The sequence below is a fragment of the Rhineura floridana genome, chromosome 6, assembly GCF_030035675.1.
Source record: "Rhineura floridana isolate rRhiFlo1 chromosome 6, rRhiFlo1.hap2, whole genome shotgun sequence".
NCBI lineage: Eukaryota > Metazoa > Chordata > Lepidosauria > Squamata > Rhineuridae > Rhineura > Rhineura floridana.
This window is the reverse complement of record NC_084485.1, coordinates 76892803-76914038: the sequence shown is the minus strand read 5'-3', so window position 1 is coordinate 76914038 and position 21236 is coordinate 76892803. Positions and strand designations below refer to the sequence as shown.

Sequence of the window (21236 nt, the reverse complement as noted above, 5' to 3'; positions counted from 1 at the left end):
GACTGGTAGCACGGCCCTTGATGGCAAGGACGCGTCTTGGAAGGCAGGGGGTGAGCCCAGGCACGTAACTCCATAACTTTACCCGGCAGTCACTGTGGCACAGAGAAAGAGAGAGAGAGAGAGAGAGAAGAGACAGAAAGAGGAAGACAGAAAAGGAAAAAAGAAACATGGTCGGAAAAGAGGAGATTAGAGACTCCAAAGTGGAAGGAAGTGAGTGAAGTGGGCTGGGTTGCCCTCCCAGGGGAAGCCCTCCTGCCAAGCCTTTGGCGCTTGCAAGTGCTCCAGTCCCAGCCCTGCCAGAATCCCCATGGGACAATGGCAGGTGACCACGTGTCCCTGTAGCCCTGCCCACAGTTTGTGATTACTGGGACAAAGCACCTTATTCTGCCTGAATCAGGAAGCCATGCCCTTAGGTGCTCAGGCACTAATCATTGGCTACTATAACGAGGCATCCTTTTGTAGAGGGGCAGTGCCAGAAATCTCCCTTAGGGTTCATTGTACAAACAAGGAAGCACAGCGTAGAATCTCGCTGGAGATGTTGTGAGAAATCAATAAACTAAAGAACCATCACAGAAAGCTGTTCCTTGCTTTCAAGGATGCACCATCAGTGACTCTGGATGATCCCGTGGTGTTGAAATGGTCACCACAGCACTAGGGGGAGGCCTCAGTGAACAGGGCAGTCACAGAAGGAACAGCCCACTGTGGGTCCTGGGCCCGTAACCAGCTCATCTCTTACAAAACCTTGTTTTCTTGAACCGTTTGACTACACATGATGGGATGGAGTGGGCAAAAATTCAAGATAAAGAGAATTCGAGCACCCAAACACTCACCTGGAAGCTGTGAATATGTGCTTAGAATTAGTGCAGATGGCATTGATGGGACTGTCATGCCCCTTGATGTCCCCAACGGGTGTGAAGTTATCAACATTCCAGACCTTCACTGTCCCACCACGGCAGGCACTCAGCAGCATGGAGCGACTGGGCACAAAGGCCAAAGCACAAACCCAGTCTTTGTGTGCATTGGGGATTTGCTGGAAACAGAAGGACAATGAGCTGTATTAGCCAGGGCCTGTTGCCACACCCAAAAAAATGTCCACCCACAAACTTCTGAATGAGCTGGTGAGGGAGTTAGCACATAGCACAAGGGAGAGGGCGGGACACTAAACAAGAAGTGGAATAACACTGCCACTCACTGCAGGTGTTGGCTGCGCCATAAAACGATTGCTACTGTGCCACCATTCACTTGCATTGAAGTTCATGGTACAGTGGCAGCCAAGCCCTATTGCTCCACACATGAGCCTTGCAAATGCAGGGGAATTCTTTCATCAGACTTGTTCTTAATAATATAAACAGTCTTAAAAAGAGGAAATCCAGCCGACACAGCTCAAAAGCCTGAATAAAAGTTTGCAGGTCAACTTCACCACCTAGAACTGAGGCTAAGTTTGAAATGGGGAACTGGCTACGCAAAAGGACTCGCCGTGCCCTTGAAAATTGTGGGCATTGCAGCAGTACATGCTTCAACCGTAAGGAGAACTGTACAAAGCATGTGCATGAGCAAGGCCTGCCCACTCAATAGATACTTACGGGTAAGGATTTTGGGCCCAATACGTAACCAAGCCAGGACAACTTCCTTCCTCTGGTTCTTAAGTGGCAAATTTGGCAAAAATCAAAAGTTACTGGCTTCAGCTCAGAAAGCTTATCATTGGCTTGGCCTTCCTACAGCTCTTGCCATTGGTCACCCCACATTGAGGTTTGGATTGTCAGTGATACACTAGGGGTGTACTTGCCCTTTAAAAGTAACCTTCAAAATTAAACTGAAGAATAGTTCACAAAATGGCATAGACCAGCGGTGGGACCATGTGACCCTCCAGATGTTGCTGGACTAACTCCCATCAGTACCAGCCAGCATGGCCAATGGTAGGGGATTATGGGGCTTGTAGTTTAGCAACATCTGGAAAGCTACAAGTTCCCCACTCCTGGCACAGACATATCTTGGGACCAGTTGTTCTTGTTACCAACCACATCACTGGCAGTGACTGTTATACTAGCAGAACCAAATCCCACACTGCACCTATGAATGCAACTAACACCCTAGAAAGTGGGGGTGGGAGAGAGAGAGCAGGACTTCCAGTACCAATATAGTTTTTATGATGGGAAAGTTTATAACAGAAGTGGTAACTATTAAAGGAAAGACAGCAGGATCCTACTATGACAGCCTTCCCCAATCTTGTAGTCCAAAACCTATGGAGGGCACCAGGATGGGAAACACATACAACAATCAGAGCTCCAAGAGACTTGGTCCTTGTCCACCCTGCCCCTAACAGCAACCATCCTGCTTTGCCCAAGAGTCTTACTGAGATCAATACAGCCATGGATGGCACGTTTGAAGGGGCCACATATGCTGCAGATAGATCTAAAATGCCTGCACAGTTCAGTTGCAATGCTAAACATGCACTGCCTGAATTCCAGCATCTGAAACATTCACTTTTGGGAGGTTGCCTCATTCAAGGGCGTCAAGCATAGGGCTTTCTTACCCCTGCTCTACAAGAGAAATTTATGCAGCAATTGTACGTTGACATCTTCATAATCTGCACCACACAAATGCTATACTACCTCTCTCTTTGCAAACCCAGCAAAAAATCCCCTCACCCTCATCGTTGTTCGTGTTCCTTCATACCTGGATGAGCTCCTGCTGCTCCAGATCCCATTTCTTGATCCCATTGTCTCTGGAGCCACTGAAGAGAACATCTCCCTGAATAGCTAGGCACCCAATGCCATCATAGTGTGGGGGTTCAAAGTTGTGAGTGGGGCCAACATTCCCAAGAACACCTTCTGCAATCTCAAACATCTGCAAAACAGGAGTTATTAGATAAGCAGCACTCAAACTCTACTGCCCAGGGTCAACCTACAGTAAACTTTGGGCTTAATGCCCCCTTCTCTTTCAGAAAAGGAGGCGTAGTGCTAGAGGGACCTATAGCCCCACTCCCACCCTGAGTAATTCTTTTAGAAGAAGGTAGGGTGGAACAAAATGCCTGGAGATTGAGATGTGAATTAACAAGAACTAAGTTAGGCTTTGGATATTTTGTAGGGCTCTATAAGGACCTCCCACTTTCATCAGACCTTTGTTATATCAGCCCTATTCACTTCTGAACAACTGCTAAGTTCTACTGTTGTTATTACTATTATTAATAATATTTATTTTGTATTTTATATTTTAAAATATTTATTATACCTATTGGATGGTTTATGCTTTGCTCTGCACTACTGTATTCCAGTGACTAATTTGTTTCAACTGTTTTTAATACTGAAGTTTAGATGGCTTAATATTTAATTTAAAATACATTATTATTATTTATTACATTTATATCCTGCCCTTCCAGAAGAAGCCCAGGGTGGCAAACAAATGACAAAACACCAAAAATATCTATAAAACATATTAAAAACAAAATATCATAAAAACCAAACATCTTGAAAAAAATATTTAAAAACATCTTTAAAAACAATTCCAACACAGATGCAGGCTGAGATAAGGTCTCTAACTAAAAAGCTTGCTGAAAGAGGAAGGTCTTCAGCAGGTGTTGAACAGACAACAGTGACAGCACCTGTCTAATATTTGAGAGGTGGGAATCCCAAAGGGTAGGTGCCACAACACTAAAGGTCCAATTCCTGATGAGATGATATCTGCAGGAAGCCCTCATCAGCAGAGTGCAGTGATAGACTGGGTATATAAGGAGTAAGACGATCTTTCAGGTATCATGGTCCCAAGCCTCTCCTGATTCAGATGTTACCAAGAAACAGAGCTGGGTATCATCAACGTACTGTTGACACCTCACCCCAAATCTCCTAGTGATTGCTCCCAATGGCTTCATACAGATGGTTAAATAATAATGATACTCTCCTCTCCCAGCGAGCTGTAAGCCATCTTGCAAATCAGGGATGAGGAACCTATGGCCCTCCAGATATTATTGGATTCTAACTTTGCTTGACATTTTTATTGTAATATGGTGTTTTTAGTCTGCATACTGCCTTATAATATTTTGTATAAAATGGCAGTATATAAATATTTAAATAAATAAATAAAAACTCCCACTACACCCAGCCAGCCTGGCCAATGGTCAGGGGTGATGGGTTAATAATATCTGGAAGGCCAAGTGTTCTTCATCTCCATTGTAAATAAATGCTAGTTGTGAAGGTCCACAGAGCTTAAATATCTGATGAATATGTCGCGTTAGCAACTGCCTTTTAAGACAGCTTAGTTTGTCTCCAACTGATGAAGTTGAAGGCAGAATAAGGGATAGATTTTGGCTTCGTGGATCACAAGCTACCTTGCTTGTTTAATCAGAACTAGAGCACTAACGCGACACACTGGAGTATTTCCGACTTGCCCTAGGAAACCCTCGGGGGGCTGCATCATTCCACTTGGGCAGAACCCTTACTTCCTTATTGTGCCAAAAACTGTGATTGTTGGTATTTTTTAGTGGTTTCAGAAGCAACATGTCAATCTTCTTCCATTAATAACTGATAAGAAACTTATTGCCACAGACAGGAGATGGGCTTGGCTGTCAAAGCAAAAGAAATAAGGAGCATTCTTAAGGACATCGCCCGCTGTGCAGTTGGCAGAACAAAATTATTATGTCTACCACCTTGACATAGTGATCTTTAGCTCCTGTAATGACCAGGTCGTGGTTGCTTGCCGTCCTGTTCACTGTGAGACACATCACTGGCCCAATATGGCCTGTCAGCTTCCCAATGGGCTGCAATCTAGCCGAAAAAAGGGGAGGATAATGTTAGTCTAACTGCAGGAAGACATTTTTATGCAAGACCAAATGCTCCTTTCTGCTTTTCCCCACACAGGCAATGCCCAAACAAAAAGGACCCTAAACATATACATTTATTTTATTTAAAAAAATGATATCCCACTTTACACCATCTACGTCTCAAAATGGCTTACCATGAAAAAAATATACAAAACTCAAAACACGAATTACAGCTCAAAAGTGTTAAAAACTCAAAAATTTAAAACCAGAAAGTTTTAAATATCAGAGAAGCATTCATGATGTGAAGGCCTCCTGAAATAAAATGGTTTTAACCAGGAATCTGAAACTCAACAAGAATAGTGCCTGTCTGACTTCTGGTAGGAGGGAGTTCCAGAGTTGGGCCCACAGCACTAAAGGCATGACTCTTCATTGACATGAATTGGGCTTCTGGTACACTGGGGACTGCTAATAGTGCTCCACCACATGATCTCTGTCATCGACTTGGGATGTCCAGGGTAAGGAGGCCCTTAAGGTATCCTGGACCTAAGGTATTCAGGGCTTTGTTCACTAGTACAAAAAACTTGAACGTAGCCTGGAAGTGGATGGGAAGGTAGTGTGGGTCTTTTAACACTGGTGTCATGTATTGGCGGTAGCCTGTTCCCATCACAGGTCTAGCCACAGCATTCTGCATTAGAAGCTTCCCGACCAGACCCAAGGGGAGCCCCACACAGAGTGTATTGCAGTAATCCAGTCTTGAGGTTACCAAAGCATGAACTGCAGCAGTCAGGTTACCCCATCCAGGGCTTGAGTTTCAAGTGCTTCCAGGAACTCCTCAGTCTGACTAATTAAGAGTTTTGGAGTGTGGCAACTGTCTCTTACCATTCTTGCACATTTTAAAACAGTTTGGAATTATGGGAAGTTTGCCTGCTGACCTGTTCAGTTCCCAGATGCGGACAGAATTGCCAGTGGCTGCATAAAGCATGGTGCCTGTGGGATTAAGTGCAATCTGGTTGATCTGGTGCTCGCCTTGCACGCTGGTGATGGTGCGGGTAGCAGTCCCTGCACAGGCATCTCCGGTAATCACCTGGCCTGATGAGCTAATAAAGGGAGATAAAGAAGGGGAGAGAGTAAAACAGATATGAAAGGCAGCTGAGTCTCACAGAAGCATGAATGGAGTTTGTCTGGATGGCAAGGAAGAAACCATAGATTTGCCTGTGCCTTTTGCAGGAGGATACTGCAACACAGGCAGCTTTAAAACATAGCTGTAAAGGGCATAACTGCCCTTTTATACATCTCCATGTGGATCAGGAGCAACAGCAGGTTTTGAAGGAATTATTCCTTACCCCTTCACACAGTTCCACAGTGCAAAATAATAATAAAAAAGTAACTCATGATTTGAACTAGCATTTATTTTCTCTTTCCTGCCTCCACAATAAAGGCTGACTGAGCCACACGGATTGGGACAGTCCAATGGGGTCATGCAAAATGAAATACACAAACCCTTTTCCTTTTAGCTGGAAGAGCAGTTCAAACAGATTGAAAGAAAGGCCTACTAAGGGTCAATTAATGTTTAATCTTTTAGAATAAATAGCTAGTACAGGGGCTCCTTGCTTGGGACCATGATAGGGGCAAAGGGTTAAAAAATCCTGCCCGCACCACAGTCCTGATCCAGCTTTCCTATCCTCTTCCCTGCACCAACTTTTTTTTAAAATGCCCAGTTGGACTAAGTTTGTGACCAACGCCACACCTAATTTGGCCTGTAGATGTTGGAGGCAGTAGGTTTGGTCGGTAGGAGAGGGTGCTGTCTATCTGGTATTAAAGCAAAGGAAATGCACACTGTGGAACATCTAGTTCCACTGAAACACAAAGGGCATAACAGAGCTCCAAGCAGGCTAGGAACTATTATGCTAGAGACATAATGCTATCCAAATATTACCCATAGTTCAGCAATTGGAAGCAGGCTGTGAGAACTCACAGTTCACAAGGTGCAAGAGATTATTTGGCACAATGGCACATGACCACTGCTAACCATGGCTGACAAATGTTCCTAAACCCCACTTTGGAAACCCCTATAAGGTCACAATGAAGCTTAGAGAAACTAAAACAATGAAGAGCTGCCAGGTACTTACGTGAGAGTGCGGATACACTTTGCAGAATCCCGGATGTCCCACACTTTGATGTAAGAGGTAGAGACTGTAAATACCAGGCCAGAGTGGCTACAGTACTTTATGGAGACTACATTGTTAGGATGGCCTTTCAAAGAAGCAATTTCCTGGCCAGTCACCAAGTTCCACATTTTGCAACTCCGATCTTTGGAAAGAGGAGAACACTTTAGTTGTATCAGCCTTGACCTAGTTTCCCATGTGAGAGAAGAAACCACCACCCTCTTGTAGGCAAAAATGTATATCTTCAGTGAGTCTAAGATATGATTAATATTGACTTCCGGGAAGGGTGACTTCGCTTGTGCCTGCTTTTGAGATGGGCTCCCGCCTCAAAAGAAGCTTATTCAGATATAAATCAGTCAGAACATTTTTTTTTTGACTGATGAAATTTCTCCCGGGCAGGGAGTAACGTAGAGATCAACCTCAAAAGCCTGTTTTTGTTGGGAGGACTGGATTTCATTAATCTATGAGAAAAGGTCCAGCCAGCAATGCCGGACGGACTTCCAAACAAGCTCTATCTGATTAATGCGATACGTTTATCTTTTATTCAAAGAGAAAACGGACTAACAGGCAAGCACCCTTCTTTCTATTCTTTTTTTTACTTGGTTTAAATTGTTGCAGCAAAAAGAGATTTGTCAAATGAATCAGCTTTAAAGAACTTCTGGGTGAGCTATAACTCTTCTCTGTTATTCACAAAATTAACAACTTATCTCTGTTTCTATTGCAAAAAGCTGTCCTGGAAGTGCATTCTAAAGATATAAACAGAAGAGGGATTTCTATTCCGAGGAACATTATATTGTCTGGGACTATTCTCTTTTTGGTCTATTTTATTTTGACGAATCTGCTTCTTCACGACGCCACTAACTGTTTTGATGCTGGGAACTAAATTTGTTTTGTGTTCTTGAACATAGAGAGATAAGGCAGGCTGCTCTGTTTATACTGTGATGTCATCAAGCCTGGAATATTAACCCAATTGTTGCTGAAATAAGAAGTGGTTCTTCTTTATTTTTGTTTTGTTTTGTTTTCGTGGTTTTAAAAATGGCAATCAAGAAAGTGGCTGAGAATCTGGAAGTAATTATGTTTCAGAAAATAATGGATGAGATTGAGATAACGAAACAAACCCTGCGACAGGGCAGTAAGGAGCTGAAAATTGAACTGAGCAAAATGACGCAGGAGCTTAAAGAAATAGGGGATCCTGCGAGAGAGGAGAATGAGATCAGAGATGAGAAAAGAAAAAATAAAGGGAAGATACAAGCCCTGGAGATTGGAACAAATGTGGAATTGGAAAAAGATCTGGAGTTTATGGATATTAGAAATAAAATCTACTGTTTGGAATTTAACGTTATCTCTGAAGAAATTAATGAAGATATTAGAGATAAAGTTATCAGTGGCTTGGATAATCTTCTGGACTGGAATGACGTGATGGAGCTTGATATAGAGAAAATCTATGGAATTAACTGCAGCCATGTGACAATGGAAAAACTCTCAAGAGATGAGCCAGTGCATTTTGTAAAAAAGAAGAACAGAGATATGACTTTACAACAATATTTCAGCAACTTATTCAGAATTGATGGCAAGAAAATATTTGGGATAGAGGAAATTCCCATCAGACTCTTATTATATGACTATGGCTATGACAGCAAGATTATTATGGAATACTGATAATGGAAGATTGGACACTGAAATTACTGGACTTAACAGGACTATTGAAGATGGAAGATGGAATTAATATGGATAATGGAATAATGGCTATTGAAATTATTGGACCTAACAGATTTTCATGAGATGGATTAATCGATATGTTTATTTGGACTATGGTTATGACAATAAGATTATTATTATTATTAACGAGATGGATTAATCGACATGTTTATTTGGAGAAAAATTGATAGATATATTTCTTAAAGAATTGAAACCTCTCTTTGACTTTTTGTGGAAAGAATAAAGTAATGTTTATGAGATTTGATGATTAATTAAGATAACTACTGGAGGAAAGTGATTTTATAATATAATTTAAGAGACAGGATTGATATATATTGTAGACCTACAACTGATTTGATCTGCGACAAATGGGAAGTCATCATTTTATTTTTTTGTTTAATCATTTTTGTTTTGTTTTGTTTTTTGTCTTTGAATGTTTTATGATTTTGTTTTGTATGTTTTATGAAAATTTGAATAAAAATTATTGTAAAAAAAAAATAAGATATGATTAATATCTTAAAATGTGAACATGCAACACATAAGATGGAAAGCAGGTACTTTTAATTCAAATACTGAATTTTAAGCTTTTAGCAGTTGCATATTTTCCTTTTTTCTGGGGACAGATATTGTCTTAATAGATGTATGTAACAGGTTCCCATTTTCTCTCTTTATCATAAATAAATATAGCACCTGGGATGTCTGTGTTTGTGTGCTTTATGGCAATTGCTAGGGGCAATTGCTAGGGGAAAATATGGCTGCCCCAGTGCAGCCATAGAAGCAGCAGCCATTTTTTAAATCAGGAATTCCCTGGAGTGGTGCTTCGTCATGACAGAGAGACTTTCCATCAGGGACACTGTGGGGGAAATGGGTGTTGGGTAACTTGCTGAAGCAGCAAAACTACAGTAAAATGAGAAAACATGGACAATATTATGGTTTTTGCCACCAGCTTCCCTGAAAACCATTATGATTTTTTCTTTCTCCATCCTTCCACTTCTGAATTTTGCTTCACACAGTTCCACTCAGAACTTCTGGCTCAGCGTTTGTCCATCCCAACCTTGAGCCATCAAAAACAACTCTTGCCCTCACACACACGCACCTTTGGATCCAGAGAACAACAATTCGTCAGTAGCATCCAAGCAAAGAACAGGCTTGGTATGTCCTTCTGCCACAGAGATGCATTGCAGTGGGGCTGTCCGGGCACTCCTGGAACCTCCCACAGGGTTTATTATGCCCCTTGCATGGGAGAAAAAGAAAATTGCCATGAGAGGTGATTCTTGCAGCTGGAGCAAGTGGACATCCTAGGTAGATAGGACTAACCTATCATGCACACTGCTTAGGAGACACAGCCTGCTAGAAGGGCCAGACCCACATTAAGCTTCAAGGGGAAAAAACGACAGGCAGGCAGGCACATGCAGAATCAAGGCGAAGAGTACATCAAAGCTCTGGGCACAAAAGTCTGCAATATTATAGGAGAGATGAGATGCTCCACATGGGTTATATGCTGGTGTCAATATTACGCTGAAAGGTGATCCACTCAAGTCCTCTTCAAGGGTTATTTCCCCAAGAGGCAACGTAGATAAGAGCAGGGCTGCAAGTCACACACTTAGGCCCCTAGCGTGATTAAAGTAAACTTATGCAGTGGGAAGCCTCGTGTCTCAATGGAGGCTCTCCGTGGGATTGAAACCCCCGATGCACGCCATGTGTATCAGACACCGGCGTGTGTGCATTTGCATACCAGCTCTCCAGCATGGGAACGTGGAATAAAGGAAGCTGCCTTATACTATTAATCTGTCTAGCTCAGTACACTGACTGGCAGAGGCACTCCAGGGGTTTAGGCACAAGTATTTCCCAGTCCTTTCTGGAGATGTCAGGGACTAAGCCTGGCCCTTCCTGCATGCAAGGTCTGTGCTCCACCCACTGAGCTACAGCCCCGTCCCCATGAACAGCTCCAAGTTATTGTACTTCCATTTGGTGCATTGCTTCTGGAAGGTTAATACAAATCTCAGCCTCCAGTTCTCTTTGTGCAGGGCCAAGGAGCAATTTAACATAACTTTGTCCTCACAGCAGCATGTGGAGAGGCTCTGACCTCTTGATGTGAATAAAATCTATTTTATTTTTGCTCTGAATGGACATATGGGCCCAAAAGACCACAATTATTTTAATCATCTGCTTGGTCCAATCAGATATCACGTCACTTATTCTAGTTCTATAATACTGTAGAAACGTCTTATCTCTTGACAAATCAAAACCCCTTTCTCTAGTCTAGATTAAATGACTCCATTTGAGCTGTATATGAAATAAGTGCACCACCTTGTGGCTAGCATGGAAACAACTTCACCCCCCCCCCCCCCCGCAAGAAGCTTTGTAATAGCCCTGCAAAGTGGCTGCATTTTCTGATTTGAGTACATGGGATGATCAAGACACAGAAAGTAAAAAGAAAAAAGCCTAAAGATCACATAGGAGTGAGCCACAGGCCTGGTTTACACATCACATAAGACATTTTGATACTGTCTCCCACATCGTTTAGAGGCATTCTACAATATTAAAATATAGTAAGATAATGCTGCTGAAAAACTAGGACTGATGTAAAATTATAATATACTGAGATCAAGCACTGGTGAAGACCTGGGAGCACAAATGAGCTTTAAAAGAGGCTAAATATCACAACTCGCCTAAGGTCAGAGGAAAGCTGGTCCCATAGTATGGGTGCCACTGCAGAAAAGGCTCTCCATCTAACAGCCATGAACTGTTCTTCCTTATGCTGTGGCAGGATCAGGAGGACCTAATCAGTTGATTGTAATGCAGGGCAGCCTATGCTTTTTGTAGAGCAGCCTTTGCTGTGCCATCTAGGGCTGATGGGAGTTGTAACGGAAAACATCTGGAGGTCACCAAGTTGGCAAAGCCTCGTGTAGAGCAATACGGAGAAAAGTGCTTCTTCAGGTGTTCTAATCCTAAATTGTTTAAGATTTTATAGGTCAATACTAAAATCTTAAATTTATCCCAGTAGCTTATTGGCAGTCAGTACAACTCCTTCAAGTGTGGTGCAATATGCGCACAATAGACGGCCCTAAAAAGCAGCCCAGCAGCTGCGTTTTCCACTAGCTCCAGAGCAGCCTTAAGGACAGCCCCCTACAGAGTGCATTACAACAGTCCACCAGTGTGGGGGGTTATAGTGATCCAGGAACAATCACAGGAGAAAGGCAGCTACAACAAGCACTTAGTAGAAAAAGGGCATCCAACTCATTGCTATTTTCAAAACTTTACACAGGCTCAGCTTCTGGCTGTGCTTGAGTACCCCTAGCAATTAGTTAGAACTAAACATAACAGATGGTCTTCCCTTATAACATATGCACCCCTTCACTGTCTGGTGTGAGACTGGTTGGTGTCTAAACTTTACATCTGGGGAAAAGGGGAAGACATGGCTGCTTGGCATAGCATTCTTTAGCATGAAATCTGGTGGGCAGAATAAACAGTGGGGAGTCTGTTGTTCTGCACTCAGGGCCTCCCAAATATTCACAATATGGTACTAGAATGCATTATGCAAGTTAGAAAAATACACAACCATTTAGCTTCTATGACCAAAAACACACACCTGGATTTAAAAACTGGACTACTGGGCTGAAGTGGTAGATGGGAAAGACATGGGAAGCTGGGATAAACAGATTGCATAGGGGTAGGACTAACAAGAACTGGAAGCAATGGGAGGTGGGAGACAGGGAGCTGAGCCTGGAGGCCATGGAGATGTTTTCAACTAAAATGGCTCTGGGACTTTGAGCCTTGAAGAGGAGCTGCCTGGAAAATTTCCAGTATTTCTTCCACCACAATGAGGACTAAAAACTACTCAGGATTCTAAATGATGCCACCGCTCAAAAGCCAGATCTGTGAAATCATGGCACAGACACATGCAGATAGTTAGCTCCTAATCCTGGTTACTACTGGACATGCATTACCTACAGACATATGGCTGCTCCATTCCAAACAAAACATGACACATGTTGGCAGCTATTAAGTGCTGGGAAAGACACACACGTGTTGGTGGATTGGTTCTTAACCACATGTTGTGTCCTAAGTATGTGGCCAGGAGCTGCTGGCCTTAGTGGGAGCATCCACTGGATGGAAGCAACCATATTGTTTCAGCTAACATATGAACACTCTGTAGTCAGCTGGAAAGGCAAATCTAGCAGCAAGCAGAAGCAGCACATGGAAAGAAAGAGTAAACCAGGTTTGGTTACAGGCAGGTTTTAAATGCAGGGAGGGGCAAAGGGTGAGAAACAGAAAGGCAAGAAGAGTTATATAATAAATAGTAAGTTTTATACCTCAGCACCTCCGAGATAGAGGAGTCACTGTCATCAGACCTAGGGACAGAAAATTAGCAGGATTATGGGTAATTAAAACCAGGAGAAGGAAAAGCAGCAGCATAGCCAGAAAAGGGAAGGTTGTTATTGCATCCAAGCTAGCAGGGCAGACAGACAGAGGAGAGCAGACCACAGATAGAAAGGGACCAGGAACAGAGAGGGCAAAGCAGAAGCCATCTTGAGTTTTTACTAGGTGTTTCACCAAACTTTAAGCCTGTCATTGCAGCCATAAGGCTGAAACATGGATTAAGGGGGGGGAAGTGGAGGTTCTTAGGATGCTGAATTATAGTGCATGTGTGGTTCTTCTCCAGAAGAAGGGAATAGGCACAAATCTAGGAATATCTGTCCAAGGCTCCTGAGCAGCTATGGGTGGGCCAGCTTCTGAGCAATGTCTATGGTGATTACCATTCAAATAGGAATAGGGACACAGAGAAAATATGCTTGAGATGGCTACTGCCAGGTAGGTTCCAAGAGGTGATTTTATTTATTTGGGGAAGAGGAATTGAAAATTCAACACTATCCCTGTATCCGTAAGGCTCAAGGTGACCTGTGTTACAGGAATTCCATTGCCTCAACTGAAACTGTGTTGATGATACCACAGCTGTCATTTCAGAGGCCTTGTGGAAGCTACAACACACTCCAGGAAACAAGAGCAGGCACTTAAAGGTGCAAAAGCACACATGTTGGTATTTAGAAGGCAGGGCCCAAATGATCTTATTTTCCAAGATCTTTTTAATGAAACAGTAGCTGGAAGGCTCAACTCACAGCTGTGCTGGAAAAAGCAGATCCCCTCATACCCTCAAAAGCAGTGATGACCTTTTCAAAAAGTAGCCCCAGGACAGATGGCCCCTATAGGCTGCAGACAGGGTTGCAAAGAGCTTCCAGACTCCTCCCCATAACAGTGGGGAGATTATGGTGCTTTCTAGCTTTAAGCACTGCCTAAAAAGCATAGCCCCAAAGACCAAGGTCTTTGATTCAGAAGCCTTTATGTGACAGTGTCCTTCAGGCTCCCTACATGTTTTGGGAGGTTTCAAGGTAATGTCGTGCCATTGCACCTAAGTGGATGGCAAGGGCATGATGTTAACTCCAGTGCAAATGGGACCCATACCTGGAGGCCAAAGGCAGACAGGCCCTTCTAGATGCTCAGTAGAGTGGGACTTGAGGGGAAGATATTCCTAGCACCAGTAGCTATAGCCTGCAATTGCCAGTTTTTTCTGCTCAATTCCTGCTGCCATCAGGTTGGGGAGTACCAGTTTCCCCAAGTTCCACAAGTAGTCTTACTTGTCTAGTGCTGAACCCTGGCTCTGGTTGCTGGTGAGGCGAGAGAAAACGTTGCGGTCATTGCGTGGCCGGCTGGGAGGGGATGAGGGAGGAGTAAATCCGACATCTGGGTTCCTAGGAAAGAGAGAGAGATGCAGTGGTTTCCACTGGTCCCTTGCTGTTCCACTGGTCCCTTGCTTGTCTCCCAGCCTGCTAGATCCTGCATCACAGAGCAATTTATTTCCTGCATCATGAACTGCCAATTACGCTCTCTCTCTCTCTCTCACTCACCTGATAGGCTGACCCCGGTCATATGATTTCCTCCTGGTGAGGGGTGATGTGTCTGCGCCGCGGGACTGTCTAGGGCTAAAGGAGAGGCAGCCATGGTTAGCAGTAACTCTTTCCAAAGTTGGGGCACCTCAGCTTTGCAGGAGACTGGGATAACCAGTCCCAGCTGGTTCTCAGAGCAGATTTAGGGCACCCAGGACAGTGTACATCACATGGGGGGAATCCCTTGTTTGAAAGCACCTTAACATCAAAATCTTTCTGCATGACACATCAGGAGGATAGGGTAAAAACATTCTTGCTGCACCTGCCAGCTCTGCATGTGCAGAAATTTTGATGAGGGAGCACATTGCGCCCCTTTTCTCTATATGTTATAGAGACAGCCTTGGTCGCCCTGTACGATGACCTATGTCGGGAAAGAGACAGAGGGAGTGTAACTCTGTTGATTCTCCTTGATCTCTCAGCGGCTTTTGATACCATCGACCATGGTATCCTTCTGGAGAGGCTCGCGGAGTTGGGAGTTGGAGGTACTGCTTGGCAGTGGTTCCGCTCCTACTTGGCGGGTCGTCTCCAGAAGGTAGTGCTTGGGGAACATTGCTCGACACCGCGGGCTCTCCAATATGGGGTCCCGCAGGGGTCAGTTTTGTCCCCCCTGCTTTTTAATATCTACATGAAGCCGTTGGGAGAGGTCATCAGGAGTTTTGGAGTGCGTTGTCATCAGTATGCTTCTCCTTCTCCTTTTCATCTTCTTCAGGTGAGGCTGTCGATTTGCTGAACCGTTGCCTGGCCGCGACAATGGACTGGATGAGAGTTAACAAACTGAAGCTCAATCCAGACAAGACTGAGATGCTGTTGGTGGACGGGTTCTCTGATCGGATGGTGGATATATACCCTGTCCTGGACGGGGTTACACTCCCCCTAAAGGACCGGGTTTGTAGTCTGGGAGTCTTTTTAGACTCTTCCCTCTCACTTGAGGCTCAAGTAGCCTCGGTGGTAAGGAATGCGTTTTACCAGCTTCGGTTGGTAGCCCAGCTACGTCCCTATTTGAGTAAAGAGGACCTTACATCAGTGGTACATGCTCTGGTAACCTCACGTTTGGATTACTGTAATGCGCTTTACGTAGGGCTACCTTTGAAGACAGTTCGGAAGCTACAACTAGTGCAAAATGCGGCGGCCAGATTGCTGACAAGGACCAAGCGGTCCGAGCATATAACACCTGTTCTGGCCAGCTTGCACTGGTTGCCAATATGTTTCCGGGCTAGATTCAAAGTGCTGGTATTAACCTATAAAGCCTTATACGGTGCGGGACCACGATACCTTGCGGAACGCCTCTTCCGATATGAACCGGCCCGTGCACTACGTTCTGCTACAAAGGCCCTCCTCCAGGTTCCAACTCACAGGGAGGCCCGGAGGGTGATGACAAGATCTAGGGCCTTCTCAGTGGTGGCCCCCGAACTATGGAACAGTCTCCCCGAGGAAGTACGCCTGGCGCCGACTCTGCTCTCCTTCCGGCGCCAGGTCAAAACCTTCCTGTTCTCTGAAGCATTTTAAGTTACACTGATTTACTTTTTAAAATGTTTATTGTATTGGATTGATGATTGTATTTTAGTATTATTTTGATATTCATTGTATTTTTATGCTATTTTATGTTCACCGCCCAGAGAGCTATTGCTAGTCGGGCGGTATATAAATTTAATAAATAAATAAATAAATAAAATAACAATATATTTTTAACCTTTTTTTCTTACAATGTCTTATAAGCTTTCTTTTTTAAAAAAAATGTTTTTAAAGATCTTTTGTTTTAATGTATCTTAAAGTCTGTTTTTATGATTTTTTAAAGTGTTTTTACTGCTTTTGTTTGCCGCCCTGGGCTCCTGCTGGGAGGAAGGGTGGGATATAAATCAAATAATAAAATAAATAAATAAATATACGCATTACAAGATGGTACACTTCTTGTAGGGATGTACCATGTGAATTTCCAAAAGGTTGAACATGGCCCTCATTCCAGGGACTGGGAATACGATTTGAGTTTTCAGCACTCTTTGTGTCCAGAGCAGCAGTCATATTTGCTTTAGCTTGTTCATGGCTGATGGTGAGAAGCAAAGGCTATGCAGCTAATACCACCTGGGTTTCTCCACTCACAGCAGTAGGATCCTGAGAAGACTTGGGGGAGAGAATCACTAGAATGAGGGGTCTGATGAAGTCCCCCAATGCTGCTGTTACTCCTGCTCATGTAGGACTTTGCCAGCAAAGAAGGAAGCTGACACTGATCCCAGAACAATGCAGGACTCACTGCTCTGTCCTTGCCTGCTCTCTCTTTGCCCACCAACTCTCCACCCCAGAGCAGAGCAGAAATTGTGGTTGTCGGGAGGATGACTCAGACACTACCTGCAACAGAGGGGGAATCAGGCGCATTTAGATAATAGACCCAAACTTCTAAATCCATCAGTTACCCCCGCTACAGTTTGCCCAACAAGAAATATGCAGACATCATTGCCTACATTGCCATGGCTTACAATGTGCTCCCTCGGATGGGCAGGCTGATGGTGCGGGAGACCTTCTCCTTGTAGTAAGGATCACGGATGGAAAAGCCAACCCCATCCTCTTTGATCTCCATGAGGGATGCCAATGACTTGGTGATGTTCTTAGTGGAGATGTCCAGTGTGGGTCCCAGGCACTCTGCAGACACAGCTTTCATCTGGCCAGACAGCTTGGGCTCCCCCTAAAACAAAGCCCCAGAAGACACAAGTCAAAATAAGGAGCATCATCCAGCATGGGCAATGTGGGAGCTGTTCCCTGGCTGCCTGGCCCTCAAACTAGAACCCGAAGGATAGCATTTCTTGGTCACCTTTTCCCAGAACCCCTGGGGCTGCGTGCCAAACTTTGCCACTTCATTCTGAATTAAATATGGACAACAACAGAAAGCACCTCGTACCGTTAATCAGCAATTGCTGGCCATGCAAAAGTCCTAATGGTTACTGTGCTCCCCCCCATCCCACTAGAGTTCAAGTAGGCTTGTCCAAAGCTACTTGTTTTGTCTTGATAAAAGGCTTATTCAATAGAGTGATGACTGGGAGAGGCAGACAAAGACATAACACTCATCAGTCCAGGCTTTGCTTTAATTCCATTGTTGATTCACTGGAGCCAAAGCTTAGCCATCCATGTCTGGATGTATACTCCCCATACTAGCTGGCAAAATGCAATATAAACATCTTAATGTGGGCTCAGTAAGAACTAAGAAAGAAAGCAAAGTGATGCACATACAGGGGGTGGAATGAGGCTCCCCACTAATCAGAAAGCCAGGGGAGAAGAAGGTGGCAAAGTCTAAGTGGCTCTGATGGGCACTAAAATCACCAAAGAAATTTATGGACTATGATATAAAATTAAAGGGCTGGACAAAGGTCTAGGGATGGATATGTGCAACATGGTGAAATTGTCCTTGTCATAATCCAAGGGTAGGGAACCTTTTTGATCCACAGGCAAGATCCTTATCAGAATCGGCCTCGCAGATCATTTGACAGATGGGCAGGGATGCCCACCTGTCAATCACATGATGGCATTATGACATCAAGTGATTGACAGATGGATTGCCCTGCCCACCTGTTAAAATCCCTTGTGAGGGTTTCCAAGTGCCTACTGCCCCTGAAGGAACCCAAGAAAGAAACCTACATTGTAAAATGGGGACGTTTTTCTCTTGCTTCCTGCAATACTGAGGGTGGCGGGGAATGAAGGGAGAAAACAGCCTTCCCCAAAATAGCCTGGTGGGCCAAATGGGGAGGCTGGCAGGCCAAGTTTGGTCTGTGGGCTAGAAATTCCCCACCCTTGTTCACATCTTTTGGTTATCTTCCTTATGCTAGATTTATACTGGACCGTGTTCTGAGCTGCAAAAAAAAGGAGCTGCTTCAAACATAGCTAAGCCTAAATCTGACCACATGGGGAACCTTCAGCAAGGAAAAAAACTTTTGAACAAGAATGACAGGGAAAACCTACAGCATGTTGACATTTTCCTGTCATACTGGCATCTAAAACTCTTTCCTGGGGCTATTTGAAGCTTTTGTTACATGATGGCTCTGCCCTTTTTCCTGGGGATTTCTATTTTGGAAATATATAATAAAGTGAAGTGTCTAGAACCATCTTTACCAGGCTGAAGCTTTCAACTTACCCTACATTTGAAGTCATCCTGACTGGCAGAGCCCTTCATGGAGAAAGACTGGGAAAAACTGTGGGAATACAGAAAGCGTTCTGTGCACACGGTTCCAGTAAGATTTACCGCGGTCCAACACATGCCCTGTAAGGGACTCTCCCTCCCAGCTTGGCCTCAGTCCTGCATCTGGGAGTCCACTTCATTCTTGTACCACAGGGTTATATGTTAATTCTGGAATTCATCAGGAAAAAAACCACAGAGGGGTTTCCTCGATACTTAAAGCTGATTTTGTAGGTGGCTCCATTGGTGAACAGGTGGGATTGCCATTTCACCAACCTTTTTAAAGGCCACCAGAAATAAAGAAAAACCAGCAGAATGCATTTGCCCTGCACTCTCTCTGGGCGCACTCACCTCCCCTCTGAGGCCAAGCTGAACTCGGAGACTTCTTCGTCTGTGCTAGCATAGCCATTCTCTGTGGAAAAGGATAACAAAAAATGCAGATCAATTCCACCCACACATGGACACTTAGCACGACAGTGCTGGACCACTATAAGTTCGCCCGCTTCCCGCTTCCCCTGGGCCATTCATTGGGGTGGGCGGTGGAAAGAGAAAATGTCTCTTGGGACAGGCAAATGTCACTTAACTTTTCAGTGTGTGTGTGGTATATGTGAGTGTGTGGAAGCTTTGGCTTACTTTACTTAAATGAAGTGCCAAGGATTTTTTTCTGTACTTTTGTTTGTTTGGAAAAAAATAAGCCTTGCACGGCCTCCCATAGGCACCCGGTTGGCCACTATGAGGAAAAGATGCTGGACCAGAAGGGCCTTCGGTGAGATCCACCAGGGCTTTTTTATGAGCATGGAGACCAGGCAGCTGCATTCCCCACATGGTAGCATGGCTGTTTGAAGCTTTTGTCACATGGTGAACCTCCTCACAATGGCCTTTTCCTCACATGGAGCCAGTAGCATTTCGTGGAAGGAAAACTTTGTAGGAGAGGAAACTGTCATTGTACAAGAGGACTGCTAAGTGAACATGTTTCTCCCCAAAGAATAAAGGGACTTCAAACTCCCACCTTGCTGCACGTTGTGGATGAGCGCCTGTAGCTCAGGGTGGGATTCTGCCTTTTCCCGCAGGGCATCCAAGATGTGATGGTTCTGAGAGGAGCCAGTCACATCTGTTTGTCTCAGGCGTCCCTCCAGCAGGCGGATCTGAGCTTCCTTCTGGGCCACCTGTAGGTTCTGTTTACAAAGATTGGAGAATTAGACAAAAGCCTATCAATGAAAGCTTTCTAGCTCTCAGGCAAGAGGAGGGGAGAGAGGGTCCTGGACTCAACCTCTCTGCCAGGTCTTGTCTCTGCTTAATCATACATAAGCAGTGGCCCTTAGACTATGTTACTATTCCTGCAAATGGGCCTCTGTGTTCCATCAATGAATTCTGAGATGAGAATAGGATGTTGTGCTCATGTCATCCAACCCCTAACATAAACTAACCGAGAGGTCTTCATTTGTCAATAAAGCTTGCGGTTGGACAGAACACAGAATTTGGAAATAGAGTTGCAGAGTTTTGAATCCTTCAAGCTATTCCAAGAAGTTTATTAGTCTTGTCCATCAGAAGGGCTGATTGATCTATTTGAGATCTTTGAACAGACCAACCTGCTACTGAATAGCAACAAAATAAGCTGTGGCTATCAGATCTCTGGTCCATACTAGAGACTCTGGGTTTTTTACTCACCTTGTCTATGGATGCTTTGAGGAAATTGTCCAATAAAAGCCGTGCCTCAGCCAAAGAGCAGGAGCTGATCACTACAGAGGTGTCTGTAGAATCCAGTTCTTCCTAGCAAGAAGATCAGACCCATGGGGGAGAATGAGAAAGTCTGGGAAATGGTAGTTGCAGTTTGTTACCCAACCCACTAGGCTTGACTAGCTCCATTGCTAAGATTTAGATCCATGGGCTAGCCTGCTTCCCAAAAGACCCATCCAGTAGATTTGTGAATGAAAGTAGTAGTCAGCCTCATACTACCAACTCCCGCCCCCCTGGACCCAAATCATATTTACTACAGATCCACGTTCCCAAAACTGGAGCCCTCCAGATGTTGAATAATGATTCCCATCATCCCTGACCATTGGCTATGCTGATCAAGGCTGATGGAGCTGGGGTCCAATAACATCTGGAGGGCAGCAGGAGTACCGTAGTGGCAAACTCAGAAGTGCAGGGTCCCTTCATGATAGCCACAACTACCACTCCCCTTTTTGTGATGCTGGGTTGAGAATGAGATCCTTGTAAATGCCTTCTCCCACAACAGAGTCCCTAGGAGCCAATATGCATGAATGGGGAGAGTGGTAGCTACTGAAAAGAGCCTTCTTAGTAGCTAACACACTCCCCTTTCATGCTGATTGGCTCAGAGGATGCTGGAGACTAGGGATCCTGCTGGGACCCTGCTCCCAAAAAGGTAAAGGGTCTAAGACCACCACCACCCAAGACCCCGAACGACTACACCCCTGGGCAGCAGGCTGGAGAAGGCTGCTGTAGACCAATCAGAGACCTTTTCTTTTAGATATCTACAGACTAGCAAGTTC

The 21236-nt window shown here is 44.4% G+C and overlaps 1 protein-coding gene across 6 annotated transcripts in view; it reads right to left on the bottom strand.

The window, feature by feature from the left end:
• The window catches only part of KIF21B (kinesin family member 21B), an 89352-nt gene that overhangs the window by 4744 nt on the left and 63372 nt on the right, over nt 1–21236 (bottom strand). For 4 of the 6 annotated variants that reach the window (XM_061632500.1, XM_061632501.1, XM_061632504.1 and 1 more), the window contains 14 exons: nt 20392–20493; nt 19733–19898; nt 19075–19135; nt 18682–18739; nt 17036–17241; nt 14526–14600; nt 14256–14369; nt 12936–12974; nt 9716–9852; nt 6886–7066; nt 5689–5853; nt 4643–4760; nt 2677–2847; nt 831–1030 (listed from right to left, as the gene is read on the bottom strand). In XM_061632500.1, the coding sequence (XP_061488484.1) occupies nt 831–1030; nt 2677–2847; nt 4643–4760; nt 5689–5853; nt 6886–7066; nt 9716–9852; nt 12936–12974; nt 14256–14369; nt 14526–14600; nt 17036–17241; nt 18682–18739; nt 19075–19135; nt 19733–19898; nt 20392–20493 (1793 nt within the window). The remainder of the gene's footprint in view (nt 1–830; nt 1031–2676; nt 2848–4642; nt 4761–5688; nt 5854–6885; nt 7067–9715; nt 9853–12935; nt 12975–14255; nt 14370–14525; nt 14601–17035; nt 17242–18681; nt 18740–19074; nt 19136–19732; nt 19899–20391; nt 20494–21236) is intronic. The other 2 variants (XM_061632502.1, XM_061632505.1) reach the window with 1 other exon arrangement.